The sequence below is a fragment of the Panicum virgatum genome, chromosome 9K (genome assembly GCF_016808335.1).
Source record: "Panicum virgatum strain AP13 chromosome 9K, P.virgatum_v5, whole genome shotgun sequence".
Classification (NCBI taxonomy): domain Eukaryota; kingdom Viridiplantae; phylum Streptophyta; class Magnoliopsida; order Poales; family Poaceae; genus Panicum; species Panicum virgatum.
In genome coordinates, this window is record NC_053144.1 from 18798090 (window position 1) to 18818675 (window position 20586).

General features: G+C 49.3%; 1 protein-coding gene and 2 non-coding genes across 3 annotated transcripts; 1 reads left to right on the forward strand and 2 right to left on the reverse strand.

Annotated features, from left to right (window-relative positions):
- Positions 1-15719: 15719 nt before the first annotated feature.
- On the reverse strand, positions 15720-15857 carry LOC120653097. The gene has a single exon (XR_005666782.1). It is a non-coding gene; the product is annotated as a small nucleolar RNA snoR77 (small nucleolar RNA).
- A 306-nt stretch (positions 15858-16163) lies between these two features.
- Positions 16164-16309, reverse strand: LOC120653096. Its single transcript, XR_005666781.1, has one exon. It is a non-coding gene; the product is annotated as a small nucleolar RNA snoR77 (small nucleolar RNA).
- Positions 16310-19688: 3379 nt separating this feature from the next.
- On the forward strand, positions 19689-20558 carry LOC120650550. Its single transcript, XM_039927717.1, has one exon. The coding sequence runs from the start codon at positions 19704-19706 to the stop codon at positions 20301-20303; it is 600 nt and encodes a 199-aa protein (XP_039783651.1). The 5' UTR covers positions 19689-19703; the 3' UTR covers positions 20304-20558.
- Positions 20559-20586: the final 28 nt, after the last annotated feature.

The window sequence follows — 20586 nt, forward strand, 5'->3', positions numbered from 1 at the left end:
TTCAGTAGTGAAGCCGTTTTGGGAGGAACCCTCCTGAACCGCCCCTTACTATGCAACCATACTTTTAGTCCTCCTACTTACACGTTCCCTCCTAGGGTTGAAGCAGTGCCATTATTTTGCTTTGACCTCCTCATCTTGTCTAACTCAATTTTTTTACAAACATTTTCAATATGAAAAAAGCTATCAATTTAACAGAGAGACCTCCAACTTATATTATTAGGCCACACTCGTCAAATTCTTGTTACTCATAACGAAATACTCCATCTATTCCAAAATATAGGCTGTTTTACTTTTTTAGATTCATAGCTTTTACTATGCACCTAGACATATATTATATTTAGATGCATATTATCACAGCCCAGAAAAAAAAAGAAGAAAAAAAAATCCCTCGTCGGGCCCCACCTGTCAGTCTCTCCCTCTCCTCTCTCTGTTCTGCTCGCGGCGCGCCGCACGCACGCGTCGCCGCCGCCGGCATCCATCCTCGGGACACGTGCCGTTGATCCTCGCGTGCCGTGCCGCCTCTTCCCTCGCACTCTCATTATCCGCGCACGACCGACCCCGTTCCCCTCAAACCCTAACCCTAGCCCTTCCCCTTCTCCATTGACGCCGCCGGCCCGAGCTCCCGTCGCCGCCCGCCGCCGCGATTCGGCCGCTCCGGTGAGCCGTGGCTCAATTCCTTGCACGAGAAGCTTCTCCTCCCCCTCCTCCTCCGATTCCGGCGCTAACCCGGCCTCCTCCCTCACCGCACAGGGCCGCCGCCGCTCGCCTCCGTCCACCGCCGCCTAGCGCCGCTGCGCCACCTCCTCGTCACGGCTCCTCGCCTGCGCCGCCGCTGGTGAGCCTCGCCGTCGTCGCCTCCACCCCGTGCGCGCGCCCTTTTCCCCGCTCCGGCTCTGCCCCGCTGCGCCGCCTTGCGCCGCCGCCGCGGTCAAGGCCCGGCCTGCCTTGACCCGGCCTGGGTGCGGCGCCTGCCCGTGGGGCCCACCTGTCGGCCTCTGGTTGACGGGTGTGGCCGGATCCGGGTGTACCTAGCGTTTTTGCTAGGGTTTCTTTAGGTTTTATATATCTGCAACTTGCAAAATGTGTAGAAATTCGTGTATATCTCTAAAAATTATGAAACTTATTTTGTTGGATTCCTCTAGCTTAGATCTACTTAAGAAAAATATTGTTTTTCATGTTACTTTTCTGTAGATTTATCTATAGTTTTATTTTGCAAAAGTTAGTTTAATGCTTAGTTATTTGTATACTGCACGAAAAATATCAAACCAAATTTTGTTAGACTCCTTTTGAGGTGTAATTGTCAGTGGTGCAACTTGTTCACATGCTTCCTTGCTGTGTATCAAAGTTTTAGTTTGTTTTCTTATACTTTGTCTGAAAATGGTTTAATATAGAACTTTTTGCTGGAAAGTGGTAAAATGGCAAAACTAGTTTTTTTAGCCTTGTGTTCCTGCCTAGTTTCCATTATAATTTTATTGGATTTGTTTAGTTAAGTTTGCATGCATTTTCTGATTTACCTTGTTTAGAGTGGCTGAAAACTCATATATTTATGGTTATTTATAGGAAAATGCTTTTGCTGCAAAACCAATTTTCTTGAGTTCATTGTATTGTTATCTATATGCTCATTTATTTACATGATTTATTCTTATTGTTAAGTTCATTTCTTAATTCTTGCATCGCATTCATGCATTATAGTGACCGAACCGTCGGAGAACGAACCCGTGGAGCCCGCCGAGTCCGTTGAGCCCGAGCCTGGAGTCCCGTTCGTGGTCGAGCCAGAAGTTAACCAAGGCAAGCAGCTAAGCATATTCCTTGCACCTGTCTAATCTGATTTAGTTTAGCTATTACACCTGGGTATTGTTGGGCTATATATGTATAGTATGTATGTATTGCATTTTTATACCTATCTTTATGCATAATCCATCCTTGATTTATTATCCTTGTTCTTGGCACTAGTTAGTTAGTTAATTACCTAACTTGACTAGATGCTTAGCCCTGCTTGGAATACTTCTATTGCTCGCTAGATAGGAATGGTTTGGAGGATCACATTTACCGTTTATCCTTGATCGCACTAGTTCGGTTGGGTTGTTAAGAGTTTGGTAGTATCGAGATTCGAGCGGAATGGTAGGGCCTAGAGAATGAAATCACATGGGCATAGTCCGCTTGGATCGATTAAGGACCGAGTGGATGACATCGGTTTTGAGCACCTTTTCGTGCTACCACATATCCAATATAATGGTATGGATGAGCCAATTACCTTTTTTGACTTGATCATTGATGTGCAGTCCTAGCTACGTGGCTATGGGCTATGCAGAGAGGCTTAGTGTGTCCCCAGGTGGACTTATGTGTACGAAAGTTTAGAGATGTCCCTGGTGGAACTAAGTCTCTACTCGTAAGCTAGGTGTGAGGTTCAATGATCGAGCCTTGTTGGGAACGGTTGACGTGAGTACCCCCTTGCCCGGCGTGATTGGTTGGGTGAGTCGCATGGTCCTCACGTCGTGTGGGTAAAGTAGTACACCCTTGCAAGGTTATAATCAATTCGAATTGCCGTGCTCTCGGTTATGAGCAAGCTCTTTATCCCATGAACTCCTCATAGAATTTCGATTGTGATGGGAATGGTTCATGTTGTAGTTATGATCAGTTATAGATTATATTACTCTCTTAATCAACTAAAAGTGTTTGGGGTTGGACAAGATTAATTAATTCTGATAGGTGATAGTGTAGAGAGCTAATACTTATGCAATAATTACTTAACCTTAAAACTTTTACTTGAGCCATTGCATGATCCTTGTATATGTAATCGCGTAAGTCTTGCGAGTACCTTTTGTATTCAGGTTGCTTTCTAAACCTAGTTGCAGGTGAGCCAGAAGTGGTGTTCGGCCACTTCTACCCCGCTGATCCAAACGCGGGGGAAGAGTAGGTCGTGGTGGCTGTAATGATGTCCTTGAGCAAGGCGTCATTACTTTAGTAAGTCTTTATCGTAATCGAGCTTCGTGAGAGCATGTAAATGCAATAAACTTTATGTTTCTGTTTAATATGACTATCGTGAGCCCAAGGCTTGTAAGTGAAGCTTGAAACCCACCTATATTGAACTTGTAATATTAAGTTTCGAACTCTGTTTTTATAAAACTGCTCTTTGTGGATTATTGGCGATGTATTCGATTGTAAACGGTATGTGCATATGCTGATTCTGGGCGTATGTTGGAGCACATACCGGGACTACCGGATTTGATATTATTTTGGATGAATGACGTGTCGGTTATTCGTGTCTCTAGATGTGGGATAACACGTGGCACGCTCTCCGGCAAGCACGTGTTAACTCTCATCTGGATGATAATGACCGGCGGTTTGTTTAAAATAGTATCAAATTGGGCGGTTCTCACACATATCAAACACTATAAATCTAGAAACGCTAAAACGACCTATATTTTGAAATGAATGGAGTACTTTGAAGCACTTAAATCCTTTTGGACATCAGTGATGTTTAGCGGTGTAATAGCTTCTAGAGTATATAATTACATATGATGAGAACAACCAAATGGATCAGCAGCAGCAAAAGAGAGATTATATGAATATATGATATTATATGGTATCTCTATAATAGAGAATGCAGTATAGTATGCACATATGAGCAAGAGAGGGACGGGCTACCAATACTGAATTGAGGCAAATGGTCGCCGAAAGTGTTAGCGTTCTTAAAAAAAATAGACTTCATTTAGACCGATGTGAACTAACTCATACGCCCACTGTCAAGGAATCCACGTCACCCATCCCAATCATCCTACTTTTCCATGCCTTTCTTTCCTGTTCGTCCTGTGCCTTGCGCTGTCAGTGGTGCTCCGGGTTGGTACTTGGGCAGTAGGATTGGGAGAGGAGAAAATTTGGGCGCACGGCACATGAAAAGCTGAGGCGGCCGGTGAGAGGACGGCGCCGCGGCGGGGCCAGGCCAGCACGGGACAGGGAAAAGCGGGGGGTGGACGGCGCTGGCCTTTTCCTGCCCGCCCCGTTCCGGTGGCCTCACGGCAACGCCTCCTGCCCTCCTCCACGCCACCGCGCCAGCATTTCTCGCCGCCGTTCTAGTTCTACGGCACCTGCTTGCTCGCTCGTTTGGGGGCTCCTATATGTGTTGTGTAGGTAGTTAAGCAAGTTATCTTTAGCCCAACAGCAGCCCACAAGACAGCCCACGGCCCATTAGGTCCAAATTTAATTCAACATTTTCTAAAATGTTATTCAATATTTTACCATAATAGATTCAACATCTCATACAAACTATTTCAACATTTAGACATAATAGATTCAACATTTATCAACCGGCATCAACATTTTTTTTGAGAAAAATTGCCGGCCAGCCCTTCCTCTCCGGCGGCAGCAGCAGCGCTCCCGCGTGGGTGGGTAGGTGCGGCGCCTGTGCAACACGGCGGCCGGCAGCTGCGCACGACGCGTGTAGTGCTCCCGCGTGCGCGGGCAAGCATCACAGCACAGCAAGTCCATGGGGGCGGCAGCAGCATGCAGGTTTGGTGGCACCGCGCCGAAGAGTGCCCGCGCAGGGGCTGGCGGGCACGGCGTCGGAGAGCGCGCGCGCAAGGGCCGGCGACGGCGGGGACCGCGGAGGCGACGAGCGCCGGGCGGGGGCCGGTGGCGTTAATGGAGGAGCGGAGGGGAGGCGGTGGGTGAAAGAAAATCCTACGGAGCCAGTATTTCGCACGAATCTCAAACACTAGAAGATGAGTAAGAAAAAATCTATCGGAAGATATATATGATTCCCAGCTCGTTTGCCTCCAAGCGAACGGAAGTGGGGCCTGCTTGAAACGGCCCAAACGCGCACCAGCCGGCCCATTCTCGTGTGTCCGCGAAGCGAAATCCTACCATTTCGAGCCCGGTTGCCTGTTCCGCCGGGGGCGGCGCCGCACATGGAAAAGATTCGTGCGGCGCGAGAGGGATCAGGCGGCCGTGCTGAAACGTTTTGGGGCTGTTTGGTTAACTGCATCTTCGTTGGCTAGGCTCATCGGATGCAGTTTTGAGTTGTTTGGTTCCCTGATCAAGCATTTGAGCCAGGTTCCGGTCATGCAGCCGTACAACTCGAGCCAGGCTCGCCAGGAACGTGGAAATCGAGCGTATCTGGCGAGCCAGGCCCGGCCGATGCAACGGAGTGCTCACATGCTCTGGTTGAAAGGTAATATGCACACAAAACGAAGTAAAAGAGGGCAACCAAACACCGGCCTCGAGGAACCTGTATGTGCCGATGCATACAACCAATCAAATGTTTGTTGCATGCAGCTGGCGTGGTGGGGGAGAGCGACCAGCCATCCAATCACGCCCTTTGTTTCGGCACGCTCGCTTGTGCCGCTGCTTCTTTCGCAGTCCTATCCTGTATTTTTTTGAGAGGTGTATTTTGTTTCTTTTTTTCACGCAGACCGTGCCGTTGCAATGCGTCGTGGGTCCAGCCTGGGAGCCTGGATGGAGCTGGACACCCTGGTGTTCCAACCACTATTGAAAGGGAAAAAAAAAGAGAAACAGTCCGCTTGTCCTGGACTCTTGGTCCGCTACAAACTGCCCAGATCGAGGCCAGCAGAAATTCCGGCGGCACCGATCCGTCCGACCGTCAAAGTGTCAAACAATAACATGTCCACAGTCCAGAGTCCACGCGTCACGTGCTCGCGTCTATTGCTGGGCATTCGGGTTACCCGAATATTTCGGATCAGGTATTTCGGGTTTCGGATATTTCGGGTTTCCAAAAATGATACCCGAAATTAGTTGGGGAAAAGAAAAACCCGAAAATTCGGGTTCGGGTTCGGGTTTACCCGAATTACCCGATTTTCTCACACTTCACATATGCAACACAGCAGAGAGGCGACGACGGCTCGGCGACGGTGCCCCGCGGCAGGAGACCGGCTCAGCCAGGGCTCCCCGCGGCGGCGGCTTGGCTAGGGACGCAGAGACCGGCCGGGGAGGGGTCGGCGGCGGCTCGGCCAGCGATGTGCCGACGTGGAGACCGGTGGGGCGGGGGAGGGGTCGTCGGTGGCTCGGCCAGCGACGCGCCGACGCGGAGACCGGCGGGGGCGAGGATGCGCCGCAGCAGGGAGACCGGCAGTCGCGCAGACCCGAGCTCTTGGTCCTTGCCTCCTGATCTGGCGGAGAGATGGAGAGGATTGGAGAGAGAGACGGAGAGATGGTTGGGCGGTGAGCGGCGTCCGTGAGCGCCTGAGCGGCTTGCTGGCCTGGGGCGTGGGGGGTGTTGGCCCCTGGCGGCTGGGGGATGAGGTGGGGGGTGCGTTGTGGGCCTTGGGGGTCGGCAGCTATGGTTAAGGAATTTGGAAGGTTTGTTGGACTGGGCTGAAATGAGTGAAAATATTTGGGTTGGGCTGTTGTTCGGGTTTTTCGGGTAGTTCGGGTACTGTGGGTTGAAACCCGAATTACCCATAATAATTTCGGGTACCGTGAGTTGAAACCCGAATTAGTGTTCGGGTTTTTCGGGCTCGGGTTTTTCGGGTTCGGGCTCGGGTTTTTCGGGTTCGGGGTTCGGGTTTCGGGTATTTTGCCCAGCCATACTCGCGTCCAAAATTTAGGACCGGCCCGAGCGAACTCCGTGTACAGAAGCCGCAGCGAGCGAACAGCGAAGCCCGGCAGGCGGCAGCCACATGCGCAGCAGGCAGAGGAACCAGCAGCAGGGACGAGGAAGGCGGCGAGGCTCCGGCTCCGGCTCCGATCCGCGGGCACACTCTCCAAGAACTCGCGGCGGTCGCGCTCATCGTCTACCGCCTGGCGCACTCGGGCGCGGGCGGCGGCGGCGGCGTCGAGGAGGCGGCCAGCAGCAGCCGCGACACGCGGAGCAGCGGAGGCAGGACGGCGGCGGCGGGATCCCGAGCCCGGCACCGAACGTTCAGAAGAGGGGCTTCCGGCCGGCACCCGCCGCCGGCCTTGCAGCGGGTGGCGTGCCCGTGCGCGGCGAAGCCACGGACCAGTGAGTTTCTAGGCCTTACGAGCCTGCGAATCTGTGAATGGTACACGCTACAATCATCACATCAAGGGTACTCACAGACTCACACACACACAGTATTAATCGGCGGCGGTGCGCGGCAGGCGGCACACGATACCCGGTGGGCCACGCCTCTGCGCGCCGCTGCGTCACGGCAGCATGGGCCGACCCATTTGTGCTGGAATTAGGCCCACGGAGAGGCCCAGTTCACAAATTATGAACCTCCAAGGCTCCAACTCCAATATTCCTCCGTTTCTCCACCCAATCATACAACTACAGTTTTCAAGAACGGAGGAAGTATGTGTAGTGTTGCTTCGTTCCTACTTCAAGGGTGTGCATTTTCTTTTATTTTATTTTTTCCCAAAAATAAAATATTAGTTCTCATGTTTTAAGCATAGAAGTACCAGTATGTCTACTGTTTCAAACGCAAAAAGAACTTGTTGCTTCAATGCTTCAGCTCAAACTATAAGTCTAGTCTGTTTGGTTGGCTTTCAATTTTTATCCGATCAAAATTATGGTATGCAAATAAAATTTGGCTATCAATTGGTTTACTCTAATCGGTCACTTCAGTATTTATGACCAAAATTCTAGTAAATTATTAGAAACTTCTTAATTCTTTGCAAGAGGAGAGAAAAATGATTGTTATAGTTTGGCACTAAACTAATTTCTGCCATAATTTGACAATACCCACAAAGTAGCATAGTCATAATTTGGCTTATTTTAGCTTAGCAGAACTTGGACCCAACCAATCAAGCTCCGATGCTTTTCTTCACGCACCGCACCGGAACCTGGTCAGGTTCGCGCATCTTGCAGACCACAAAGACAGGAGCTAGATGTTGAGGCCGTACCAGCGGGAGAGCAAGAACAAATTTACAACGCTTTCCAAGTCCAGGCTAGTCTGGTCACCACCTTTCTGTCCGAAAAAGCATGTGGTCTGCTTGTTTGATAAATTCAGGAATTCATCAAGAGGCCATCCGCCACTCACGGTCTAAGTTCAGAAACATGGCACGCTCCTCCCACCAGCTGCTCGCCGGAGCTCTCCTGGTGCTGCTGGCGGTAGCTCTGGCATCTTCGGACGCCGAGGCGGCCAAGGCGACGGGCTCGGATCATGATCGGAGGCAAGCTCCGGCGGCACCTCCGCCGCCATGCCCTGGCCGCCAAGAGAAAGGACTCCGGAGGCCTGCACCTGGTCCGCCCTCTCCGCAGCCCCGGATTCCAGTTCATGGTCGGGCGCGGTTTCCGCCGCCGCCGCCGGCGGCGGCGGCGGCATGATCATATCCGTTGTGATTTCAGTTCCCAGTAGAGTACTCGCCCGAGGCTATAATTTGCTGAGGGTCTTCTGCTTGGAGTTTACTTATAAGTAGCCAAGCATATTGTTCTTTTTTATGTAATGGGCAAGCGATGTAACCACCAAGCATTTCTCTTGTTCAGTTGTTCGTGAACTACTCGTGGCAGTACGCAGTGCACTTTTCTGGTGATCACTGCATATTCTCTAGCTGCCTTCTTATTTTCTTAACATTTTTTTACTATTCTACTACTAGTAGAGCATGACATCTACACGAGAGTCATGGACTTGCACTTGATCTTAGTTCTCCGTCAAAAACTTTACACGTCAATCATATCAATATTTAAACACATACATAGCATATTAAATGTAAACGAAAAAAACGGTTTTCACATATTGCATGTAAATTGCGAGACGAGTCTTTTAAGCCTATTTAGTCCGCGATTAGACAATAAATTGCTATAGTAAACATGTGCTAATGACAAATTAATTAATTTTAATAAATTCCTCTCGTAGTTATAAACGAGTTCTGTAATTAGTTATATAATTAATTTATATTTAATACTTCAAATGTAAAAAAAATTTATTTCAAAAACTTTATCCAAACGAGAGGACGCAATTCCCCGCAAACCAAATGAAGAACCCATGAACTTGCAACATGCGGTGCGTGCCAACCAAATGGTGTTCTCGTACTGCAGAGAATCCAAATCAACAGTACCCAGTATTTTCCTGGAGATCATACGAGCATCTCAACACAGTTCCTTTTTTTCTTTTTTTTTGAAGAAATCAACCTCAACACAGCCGAAGACAGCGGAGGCATTCAATTCACGAATCAGCGCTCCTAGCGGGCATTCACTTCACAGGGCTGCCGACGACGCGAGGAAAGGAGACACGGTCACATGTCGCGCACATCCAGTGGTCTGGTGCCGTACCAGTGATCGAAACAGTTCAGTCAGAGCACCCCCGTGAGTGACCGAGAACCTCTGATAAGTTCAGGGTCTAGCTAGCTACTGAAGCCACTGAAAGTTCAATGCCCAACACCAGTAGATCGCCAGCAACATGGCAATGTCCTCCTAACGCCTTCTTGCCCTAGCTCTGCTGATCCTAGCACTCGCTCTGGTCTCTTGGGGCGCCGAGCAGAGGTGCACCAGGGAGGCCTGCCACGCATCACCAGTGCCGCTGCCGCCGCCAGACGGCCGCCGTGATGATCACCGGAAAGAAGCTTCGGTGCCGCCGTCGAGACCGCTTGGCTTGAGGACGCCGGTGGCGGCCCCACCCCCGCCGCGGGCGGGAACTCCACGGGCTCGTATGGAGCCATTTCATCCGCCGCCGCCGCCGCCATGCTCGTAGCTGTCGTTCAAGTAGATGCAGATGGTAGGATCGTTCGTTGCCCTCCCATCCGTTCCCTGTACTGTGCTTTGCCGGTTTGCCCCAGCTTAATCTTTCCATGGATTCATCTAGCAGCGCCTTCCGGAAGCAGAAGTGTGTGTTTAACATTTCCACGCCATTCCGCTATTTTAGAGTGCCATTTGAAGGATTTTCAACTTGTTTACCCCAGGATTCTTCAGAACTCCTTGCGCTGAATATCCATTGTGTGAACTGACTCGAATGGGGCTTGTCAAGCCGTCGCACAACCACCGTGACAACGTGAGCAGCAGCACGGCGTGCCGCCGCCATATCCTCGCCGCCGCGAGGTGTCACTGCCAGTCTGCCACCATTGCCCCCTCCTCCAACACCATAAGCCCCGGCACCGGCACAGTGCCACCATTAGATCTTGCTGTTCATCCGTCTCTTATCAACTAGTTATTACACGCTGTAAACACCCAGTAAATCTCCCCTGATCATCAATCAATATTTCTTTGATGGTGGCTAGTCCAAGGCTGTGTTTGGTTAGGTGTGAAAAAGTTTTGATGGAAATTTTTTGCAACTTTGACCACTAATTAGAAATATTAAATTAAGTCTAATTACAAAAGCACATCCACAACCATGGGTACTGTAACAATATTGTACATAATGAGGTCTTTAACTGTATGATTTGACGATGATTAGAGTATGATCACTGTAGTATTACTGTATCTAATCATGTATTAATTAGGCTCATTAGATTCGACTCACAAAATTGCATCCATTTCTAAAAATGTTTTGAAAATAGACTACATTTAGTACTCCATGCAAATAAAATTTCTTTTTTGCGAAATTTTTACCGTTACACCTAAACACGGCTCAAGATGTAGCAGTACGGCAACGCACTGATCTGTCGTTCAAAGAGACAGACCATAATGTGTCAGTCTTGTGATTTAGCCGCTGTCACGCATGTCACATTGGTGTACCACGGCCGTACAGGCGGCTGAACAGATCCGTGACCCGTGACCAGGTTCGTCGTACTGGCCGTACACCAGGCAACACTGATCTACTTCTCCCTTGCTGCGTACTAGAGTTCAACAAGACACAGGTACACAGATCGCAGGAGATTCAAAGCAATCAGTACATCACCGACGACATGGCACTCCAGTCTCGCCTGCTCGCCGGCGTTCTCCTGATCCTGGCGGCAGCTCTGGTCTGCTCCAGCGCCGAGCGGAGGCGCACTGGGCACGGGCAGGACCGAGATGCCAGCGCGCCGCAGCTGCCGCGGCCTCCACGTTTTGGTGTCCAAGATCACCGCCCAGAATCTCCGGTACCGCCGTTGAGACCTCTTGGCTTGAGGAAACCGGTGGCTGCTCCGCCCCCGCCACGGCCGGGAACTCCACGCGCCAGCATAAGGCCATACCATCCCTCGCCGCCGCCGCCACCACCGCCATGCTCGAAGCTGTAGCTCTAACAGCAGTCTAGCAGATGAGCGGGTTGCTGGCGTTGCACTCCCTGTATCGTAGTTAGTCCGGGCTTAATTCGGTAGTGTTCTTCAGCTTGGTGTTTTCGTTCGACTGTGTAACCCCCCGTTGTTCATGGATTCATCCTATCTAGCACGGTAGCACCCGGGCCTGCCATTATCATTCAGCTTATGCTGAATTTATTTTCTTGCCAGCACCAACATTTTCTCTTAGTTTCCTAGTGTGAACCTGCTCGCCCCCAAGAATCTTCAGAACGCGTCTTGCCTGATTTCCTTGTGCGCACCGACTCAGACACGAACCTGTTTCTTCGCTGGACGGCTATTTTCAGGCACAAAAAGGCTCGGATTTGCGTATCAAATGCTGGATCCGTTGTCCAGTTGTCCTGCGCCGGCGAGCCAAGAACTCGGTGATCGCATCTCCGTGTCCACGTGTGTGCCAGTCTCACGGGTGACATGCCTGATTCGGTGATTCCCCCGCGAGAGATTCCCAGACAGATCCAGATCAACGCATCCAAGTTTCAGACTTCCACTACAATGTCTGCTCGCCGAATCACTCAGCAACTGAGCTCCAGGTTTATAAATTCAGGTGGCCAGATCGCCGAGAACAAACGTTCTTGGCCACCATGAGCCCGCTCATCAAGCTTCTCGCCGTCCTGATCGCTCTCTCCACCGCAAGCTTGACATGGCCAGCTGCTGCTGTACTGGCGAGGCCGCCGGGTCCGAACCCGGCCCAGCTCATGTACGTGTTCCCACGTCATAGGCCGCCGCCGCGGGCGCATCGCCGTCACCACCATCGCCACGGCGTGCGGTCGGTACGCAGGCCGCCGCCGCAGTATCCTCCTCCGGCGCCGCCCTGGCGCCCTCCAACGCCGTGACCGCCACCGTGCCGCCATTATTGGGTCTTGCTGGTCATGGCGTTTGGTGGGGGAAGTTGCCAAGACTCCCCACATACCAGTCACCCCACAGGCCACAGAAGATTCTCCAGCTCCAGACACATTTTTTTCTTTGTTTCTTTTAAATTTTTTTCACTTAATTTCCACGTGTGCAATCGTCGTGTTGTTTGTCTCATTTGCCTTTGTCGGTGGGCCAGCATTTTCGCCGCACATATTGTTCAAAAAAAAAGAGTCATTTCAGCACAGAGAAACCTCGGATTTGCGATCAATCCATGTGAATCCTCCAAGTTTCAGACTTTCAGTATAAATACCACTCATCACGTCGCCGGTGAGCAACCGTTCTTTGGCCGCGATGAGGCTGCTCAAGCTGCTCGCCGTCTTTGCCATCCTGGCCGCTCTGTCCACCACGAGCGTGCTGTCGCCGGTCGGTGTAATGGGGAGGGAGGCCATGGCGCCGCCAGCACCGCAGGCGAACCGGCGTGCGAAGAGGCAAACGCCCGACCTGCCGCCGGATCTGCCTCCTCCACCGCCACTGCCAACGCCGTCGCGTCATCGCGATCGGCAGAGCGTGCAGTCACTGCGTCGGCCACCGTCGCCACCGTATCGTGATCAGCGCGGCCGTGGCACCCTCCAACACCATCACCGTAGTAGACCTTTCTGTTCATCCAACTAATAAGTCTGAACTCTCGTGCTCAGTTAGCCTATGATATTCAAGTAGAATGGTCTTGTGTTACGATTGCAATACAAAAAATGTGTGTATTGGTTTGTTCCAACTGCTCTGCAGACTGCAGTATGCACTAAACTGTTTTCTGTTAGATTACTGGAGCTGTGAAAACTGTCCTGAAAACAGACAGATTTTTTTCTGAATAAATGACACTTTTGTCAGTAACAGCGCAACCTTGCATCCGATTTGCGATCCAGAAACCTGACCAAGGAATGGGCTGTGGCGTTTGCGCTTATACTGTACGATCTTACTAGTGGAAGGGGTGCCACGACCACTTCTGCGGGTTTTGACATGGCAACAAGCTGACATGTTTGAGAATGAGATGGGCTAGGCATCAGGTTTTGCTAGATGGGGTACGTGATTAAGTTGTGACTCCGTTGCTGTTCATGGCCTCATGGGATCTTCAGAGTGTAGTTTCCATTTTTCCAATAGGCAAATGAAACTCCCATTGTCCATGGATCATTTTTTATGTATACTAATTAGCTGCAACTTCAGCAGAAAATCATCAATAAAGAACTGACATATTTCCATCTTGCTCTGCATCTCTGGCTTTCCATTACCTACAGCTGGCGTTCGGAGGAAATTTCCAGGGTACTGCTTGGCAAGCTGAAGCTGTCTCCGCGGATGACAGCCATTTTCAACGCACAAAGACCTCGGAATCATCACTGAACAAACGCTGGAACCGTTGACCTGCGCAAGCCCAGCCAAGAGCTCATTGATTACATCCATGTGTGATCTCCTAAACAGGTCCAAGTCAACCACCCAAATTTCAGTATAAATCCATAGCTCCCAAGATCACCGAGTGCAGAGCTTCTCACTTAATTCTCAGCAGCCAGCATGAGGCTGCTCAAGCTCCTCGCCATCCTGATCGCCCTCTCCGCCGCAAATGTGCCGTGGCCAGTCGCTGTACGGGCGAGGCCGGTGATGAGGCGACCGCCAGCGCCGCAGCCTGGCCGGAGCAGGAGCATGGCGAAACCAATACAGCCGCCGCCTCCGCCACCGCCAACGGCACCACGTCGTCATCGTCATGATCGGCCCGGCGTACGGTCACTGCCTCGGCCACCGCTGCCGTATCCTCCGCGGGATGTGCAGCCATTGCAACCTTCGCCACCACCAGCACCATTACCGTGCCACCATTAGATCTTTGCAGTTTCATCCAGCTCCCAGCAACTAGTCTAGTCTTACACTCTTGTGCCCAGATATGTTATGATTTCTAACATAGCTTCGTTTGTCATTCAACTTCTTTGATCAGTCCACAATGTGTAGCAACACAGTGTGAAATAGATATTTTATTTAGGTGAACCAGACGTCACCCGTCCAATTTGTCAGTATAAAATAGAGCTCACACCACGTCGCCTGGATGAGCCACCATTCTCGGCCGCAATGGCCGCGCTCAAGCTCCATCGTCCTTTGGTCCTCCGTCTCAGGTCGCCGCTGCCGTCGTGTCGCCGCCACTGGCAGTGTGTTTTGGATGTTAATCCGGTGAACCATATTGAAATTTGCACGGTTTGCACGAAAAATTAGTTTGTACCTAAATATGTTCCCTTCTGCAATACCAATTTCATATATTAGTCTAGAATGCAGTGTACTACATTGTTCAAATAAATCATTTCAATTCTGTGGTCAAACTGTGAAGATTTGACTCGAGAAGAGAAAACCAGAGAAATACAGATGTTCCTCGGACTACTAAGTTAGCCTCAGACAAATTGTTGTGCTACGTCTCTACGGAGAAATTGATGAACAAGTAATTTTTTTAGATCTTGACTCCCTGGTCCAAACTGGGAAAACTAGCAAATCCTTGTGATTGCGCATCCGCAAGATGAACTCGACCAGCCTCATTGAAGATTTGAGGACATGAATTAGCACTGCCAATACACCCTGCCTGCTTAGCATCTCTGCCATTCCATTATTCTAGCCATTTTGAGAAACATGAAAAAAAAAGGGCCAAGAACTCATTGATGGCATCCATGTGTTGTTCAGATCTCAAGAGGCCTCTGACTGAAGTTTTGAGACGGAACCTTGTGTCAGAGGCCTAAGTTTCAGGCCATGTTTTGATGAGGGGTGAAAATGTTTTGATGAGAGAGAAACGATGCTTTGACCACTAATTAGGGATATTAAATAAAGTCTAATTACGAAATTACCTTCACAACTATGGTACTGTAGCAGTTGCTCTAGTTAATGAGGTCTTTGACCGCATGATTAGAGGATGATTGAGCACGGTTACTGTAGCATCACTGTAGCCAATAATAATGAAACTTGGCTCATTAGATTCGTCTCGAAAATTTACACTCATTCCTAAAAAAGTTTTGCAAATAGACTTCATTTAATACTCCATGCGGACATTCGTCTTTTTGTGCAATCTTGATTTGATGGGTAACCAAATATGGCCTCAGTATAAATTCAGCTCAGCAGATCACCCGAGAGCAAACGTTCATAGCCACCATGAGACTGTTCAAGCTCTTCGCCGGCCTCGCTACACTGGCTGCTCTGTTCATCGGGGCATGGTCGGTTGCTGTGCTGGGGAGGACGGCGAGGGCACCGCCAGCACCGAAATCTAGCCAGGCCATGCACCGTCGTCAACCACACAGGACCTCTCCCCCACCACCGCCACCGTCACATCATCGACATGGCGTCCGGCAGTGGACTCGGCGTCGGCCATTGCGCCCGACACCACCGCCATGTCATCATTAGATTTGCTGTTGATCCATGTTCATGCTATTGGTAATAATGTTCAGTTATATCCAATTACAGATTGCAATGTTATAGTATCCAGCTAGACTGTAATGTTTAAAGCATTTGATTGCTTTCTGTACTGTGTTCACAATTTCAGTTACCGATTGGGTAAGATGTAACAAATGCAGTGTACCCCTCTGATTTCAAACTTCGATGTTTCTGCACTGCCTTTTTACTGAGGCTAAGGCAAAATAAGATTCAAAGGGAAATATCAATGCTTGATTCAGATAATAGTATTTGCAGTTTTGTTTTTTGCAAATTATTTGTTTTTATCGTAATCGAAACATGTTCTTAAGACTTACTAGACGAGCCTCAACGAGGAAAGTTGAACTCCCCTCTCAGCTAATCTGAAGATCAAAAGATTTCTTCTCCGAGAAACGCAACACCTCGATTGCCATTGAGATCGGACAAAGGGGTTGCCTGAATCATTTCTCGTTGGATGGCGTCATTTAGATCTTGCTATCGATCCAGCGCCAGTGTTCACTCTTTTTATACTGCGTTCAATTTTAGATTTTGGTTAGAACTTTACCAGTGTTCAAGACTGATCTTTAAAAGATATACCAGTGTCCACTGCAACGCATAGAACTTTATTTTGGCGTTGAAATTGTTTACTGCTGTGAACCTATCGATCCATCCTCGACAAATACGAGCTAATCGTTTAAATCTCAATAGCAAGAAAAAAGGGATTCGATTGAAGAGCAAAAGAAGGATTGAGAGGTAGAGAAGCAGTTGTTCTTAAAGACTACTAGACCAGCCTCAACGAGGGGAGGCGAACTCCCACCTCACTACCTCAGCTGATCTGAAGAGCAGAAGATTTGTTCTCCGAGCAACGCAACACCTCCATTGCCATTGGAATCGGACAAAGGGGCTGCCTGAATCATTGCTCGTTGAGGCTCTCTTCTCCTTCGAGATGAAATAGTATAAAGTATAGAGAAAAATACAGTAAAATAGGACGAAAAATCGCTAGGTATCGTATGAAGAAGGGCAAAAGAAACAGGCGAACGCGCGGTAACCGCCATAAGGTCGCGTGGGACACAGAAGCTCCCACCGTCCCACGGCGGGGCGCCATCCAGGAGGCATGAGGATGGCGGCGGCGCACCGGCCACCGGCGGCTGCTGCGGAGAGGAGGGGAGAGGGAAAGAAGGACCGTCTTGGGTTCCTGGGTTAGTTCCTTTTTTTATACCCCCGAAATTGAATCTTGACCGTCGGATCAAGGGTTTTCGAGGGGCCTGGTTTGGAGCCGAGCTGGGCCACTTTGCCGGCCCAGCCTGAGGCTGTCAGGCTCCCAGTCAAGGCGGAAGGAGACAGGGGCACGCTACCGGGCCGGTTCGGCGGCCTGCTCGTCGGTTTTCCGGCTTTGAGCCTAATAAGCTTTAGGCCCCTTCCCAATTTCTCCTTTTAATCCATTTATTCATTTCTGAGTTGCAATTTCAGTGTATTTAGTTTCTAAATTCGTATGAGCACTTTGCGAATTTTATTTTGAGCATGATTACACTGAAAATTATGAGTTACTTTTTTGGGTAAATGAAATCAAGTTGAAGTTTATTCAGAATTGTTTAAGTTTATTTTGAGCTTTTATTTAATTTCCGACCAACATTGTTATTAAATAATTGTCATGAGATGCTTAGTTTAAATTTAAGTTTATTTTACTTCTGCCCAACGGTAATGCAAAGTTAAATTTTCCGCTGCATTCATTATGCTAAGTTATTTTGTTTCTATCCAACAATGATGCAAAGTTTATTTATGAATTATTTAGTTCTTTTATTTATTTGCCTCTGTCCAATGATGATGCAAATTATTTTAAATTATGTTTTAATCTGGCCAAAAGTGATTCTGGCGTCGGACCGAATCGTCCCAGATCGTCAAGGAAACCTACCCCGTCCAGCGCTGGTCTAGAGCACCATAATTTCTAGCCGGGACGACGACGGTGGCCGGCCATGAGTCGAGTAACGTCAGGTCTTGTCTCAAAACAAAAGTAATTTCGAGCGCCTCTCACCGGGGTGTGACCCTAATAAATCTCAGTGTCTCTCACGCATGGAGCCATATAGAAAATACAACGTGTTCGTCGTCAACGGAATCATTCGGTGATCTAAAAAAGAACGCGTTCTTTGTTTCTGAGTGTAGTTGTAAGGTTGTTTGTACATGTGTAGTGGTGTAAGGTGTGCATGTGTAGAGTGAGTATGTGTGTACGAGTATGAATAAATACTATAATTGTACTCAGATGAGAGGCGTAAAAAAAAATCTCGAGCCCGTCGCTGAAGTGTCCCGCCGGAGAGGCGCAGAGCAGGAGGAGGATGAACAGGGCGGCGAAGCCGCCGCAGCGAGCGGGCCCGCATGTCGCGCGCGAGTGGCGGGGGCCGGGGGAGGTAGCTGCAGATCGCCATCGCGCGGGGAGGCGCCGAGGCGTGGAACCGACGAGTCGGCGACCCTGCCAGCGTCGGAAGAGCCGGCGCCGTGAGGAGCGAGCTTGAGACGCGGCGGACAGGGGGTGGCGTCACTGCTCGTGGCAGTTTCTTTTTTCCGAACACACCACAGAACACCGTCTATTCACCATTGAAACCTTGCTATCAGCTGCCTCTATTAGAAAAAAGAGAGATTAGCAATCACAGCAAATCTAGACCTTGTTTAGTTGCAAAATTTAAAATTATAATACTATCATATCGAATAAGTATCTTATATGTATGGAGTATTAAATCTAGACAAAATAAAAAAACTAATTATATAATTTGCTGGTAAATTACGAGACGAATCTAATGAGCCTAATGAGATCATGACCAGACATTAAATTGCTACAGTAAACATATGCTGATGACGGATTAATTAGTCTTAATAAATTCATCTCGTAGTTTACAGACGAGTTCTGTAATTAGTTTTGTAATTAGTCTATATTTAATACTTTAAATATGAAAAAAAATCATTTCAAAAATTTTACAGACCGCAACTAAACAAAGTCCCTAACCTTGTCGGGGGTACCCTGACCGATCATGTTCCACGCGGCACAGGGTGGTTTTCAGGTCATTGTTGATAGTAGATAAGATAACAGTGAACCATATCCAAACATATTTTTTGACCACAGCATGCAGGTTTTGATTGGTGCCCCCAGTTTATTAATAGACATATAACAACTATATACGTGAGAGGTAGGTTTGTACGAGCTATGATGAGCAGGACGCAAGATTGGACATCATGATGACTTTTTCGTTGATCAAATAAGCTGATAATCATAATTGATGATGCGCTACCCCGTGATCAAGACCCCTGGTTTAGACTAGAGTCATCTATGATTAGTGGAAAGGTAGTCGGGCACGCTTTATTTTGTTGCTGGACGAGCTACGCTGAGAAAGATGAATGTGCGGGTTTCCCCTTCCTGTCACGCTCGCACGGTCGCACCCGTCGTCCCGTCATCTTTGATCTTTCACGCTCCAGCGTCAAAAAGCATCGCTGTATTGCATACGAGCTACTACGACTACGACCCAACCGGCTTATCGCTCTCAATTTTTTTTCTATTCGGTGAAAATAGCAACTTAATTGGAGAATAATAAGACCTCTAATCCCAAAATATTTCCTGCGACGAAAAGAACTGTTTTCGCATCCTTTTCCTACACCATAATAAGTCATGTTCGTGAATAACTTAACCGGAGGATAAGATCCATTCCATGGTACCAGAATACTAATTCGTACGTACGATAAGTATTGTTTTCCTCTTCCCCCAATTAGCAAAGTAATTCTCATGAATTACGCGGGGACAAATTTCGCCATCGTTTACAAATTACACCCGAAAAGTAAATCCAGCCACTTATTACTTTTCAACTGGCGGACTAGAATCATAGAAGAAAAAAGTCCATCTTTTATTTTTTTTCCAACGCGGGGTATGCCCCTGATTTCATTACTGGTGGTAACGAAATTACAGCAGTTCACAAACCAAGGTTCGACACAGAAAAAAGTCCATCTAAAAGTCGAGAAGAAAGTCCATCCCGTTCCTTACTTTTATTCCAATTTGACACCACAAATTAACGTGGACTATTCATTCGTCTCTTCAAAGTTCAAACCATCGCTGCGCGTCAATGAAACAAAGACGCGGCTTGTGGTGGTGAATTCAGAAACCGTTTGGATCGCGCCCAGCGTTCGTCTCAGTATCCGGTCGCGCTCACCGATCCGCCTGCTTGCCGCCTCCCGAAATGAATCCAGACGACAAAAAAGGCGAGGTGGGGGAGAGAGAGGCGTAGGGGAAATAAAAAGCCTCGGCCGCGGTCGTTGCCGTCGTCACCATGTACGCAGCATCGCTGTGCCCGGCCGCCCGGATCGGTTCATTGAACCCGGACACCTTCCCGTCGTCACTCACTGATCACCCCTGCTTCGTCCTTCTTCGCTTTGCCGTTCCCGCCTATATAAAGAGAGATCCAGGCGTCCAAGGCTCCAAACCAACCCCAACTCTGAAAGCCTTGAAGAGCAAGCTTGAGCCTCGAGGATCCAGCTGTGTCTGTGTGTACATTGTTGTGCTTGTGCCCAGCACGGCCATGTTCGCGAGGAAGGCAGTGTCCGCGGACGCGGGGCGGGAGGAGGAGGAGATGAGGCGGAGGAACGCCGAGCTGGAGAGGGCGGTGGCGGAGGCGGCGGCGAGGGAGGAGCGGCTGCGGCGGGAGCTGGAGGCGGCGCTGGCGCGGCTGGCCGTGGCCGAGGAGGCCGAGGAGCGGCTGTGCGTGCAGCTCGGCGAGCTGGAGGCCGAGGCCGTGACGCAGGCCATCGAGTACCAGGAGCGCGTCAGGGCGCTCTCCGAGAGGCTCGCCTTCGCCGACGCCGTGGTCCGCAGGCCCTCCGGCTCCGGCTCCGGGATCGCCGCCGGCGTCGCGGGCAAGGGATTGATGTGATGTGATCCAGCGGCATCACCGGTACAGCATCTCACCGGCAAGCTGGTGATCGTGTAAAGTTGTGAATGATTTGTTCTTGTTGTTGTTCTTCTTCTTAACACGACGGCGATTGGTGTGTGACGTGTAGAGGGTTGTAAATTAGCTTGAGATGTATACAAGGTTATTGCTGGTTCTATTTTTTTTATAAAATGGAACCAGAATGATTTGGCTCTTTGCCCTCCATTTCTAATCATGAAAAGAAAAGCCTTCAAGTAATCTTCTTTGCAGTCTTTGATGGCCCCCA

Coding starts and splice junctions, on each gene's coding strand:
- LOC120650550 (XM_039927717.1), top strand. CDS start 19,704: ATGTACGCAGCATCGCTGTGCCCGGCCGCCCGGATCGGTTCATTGAAC.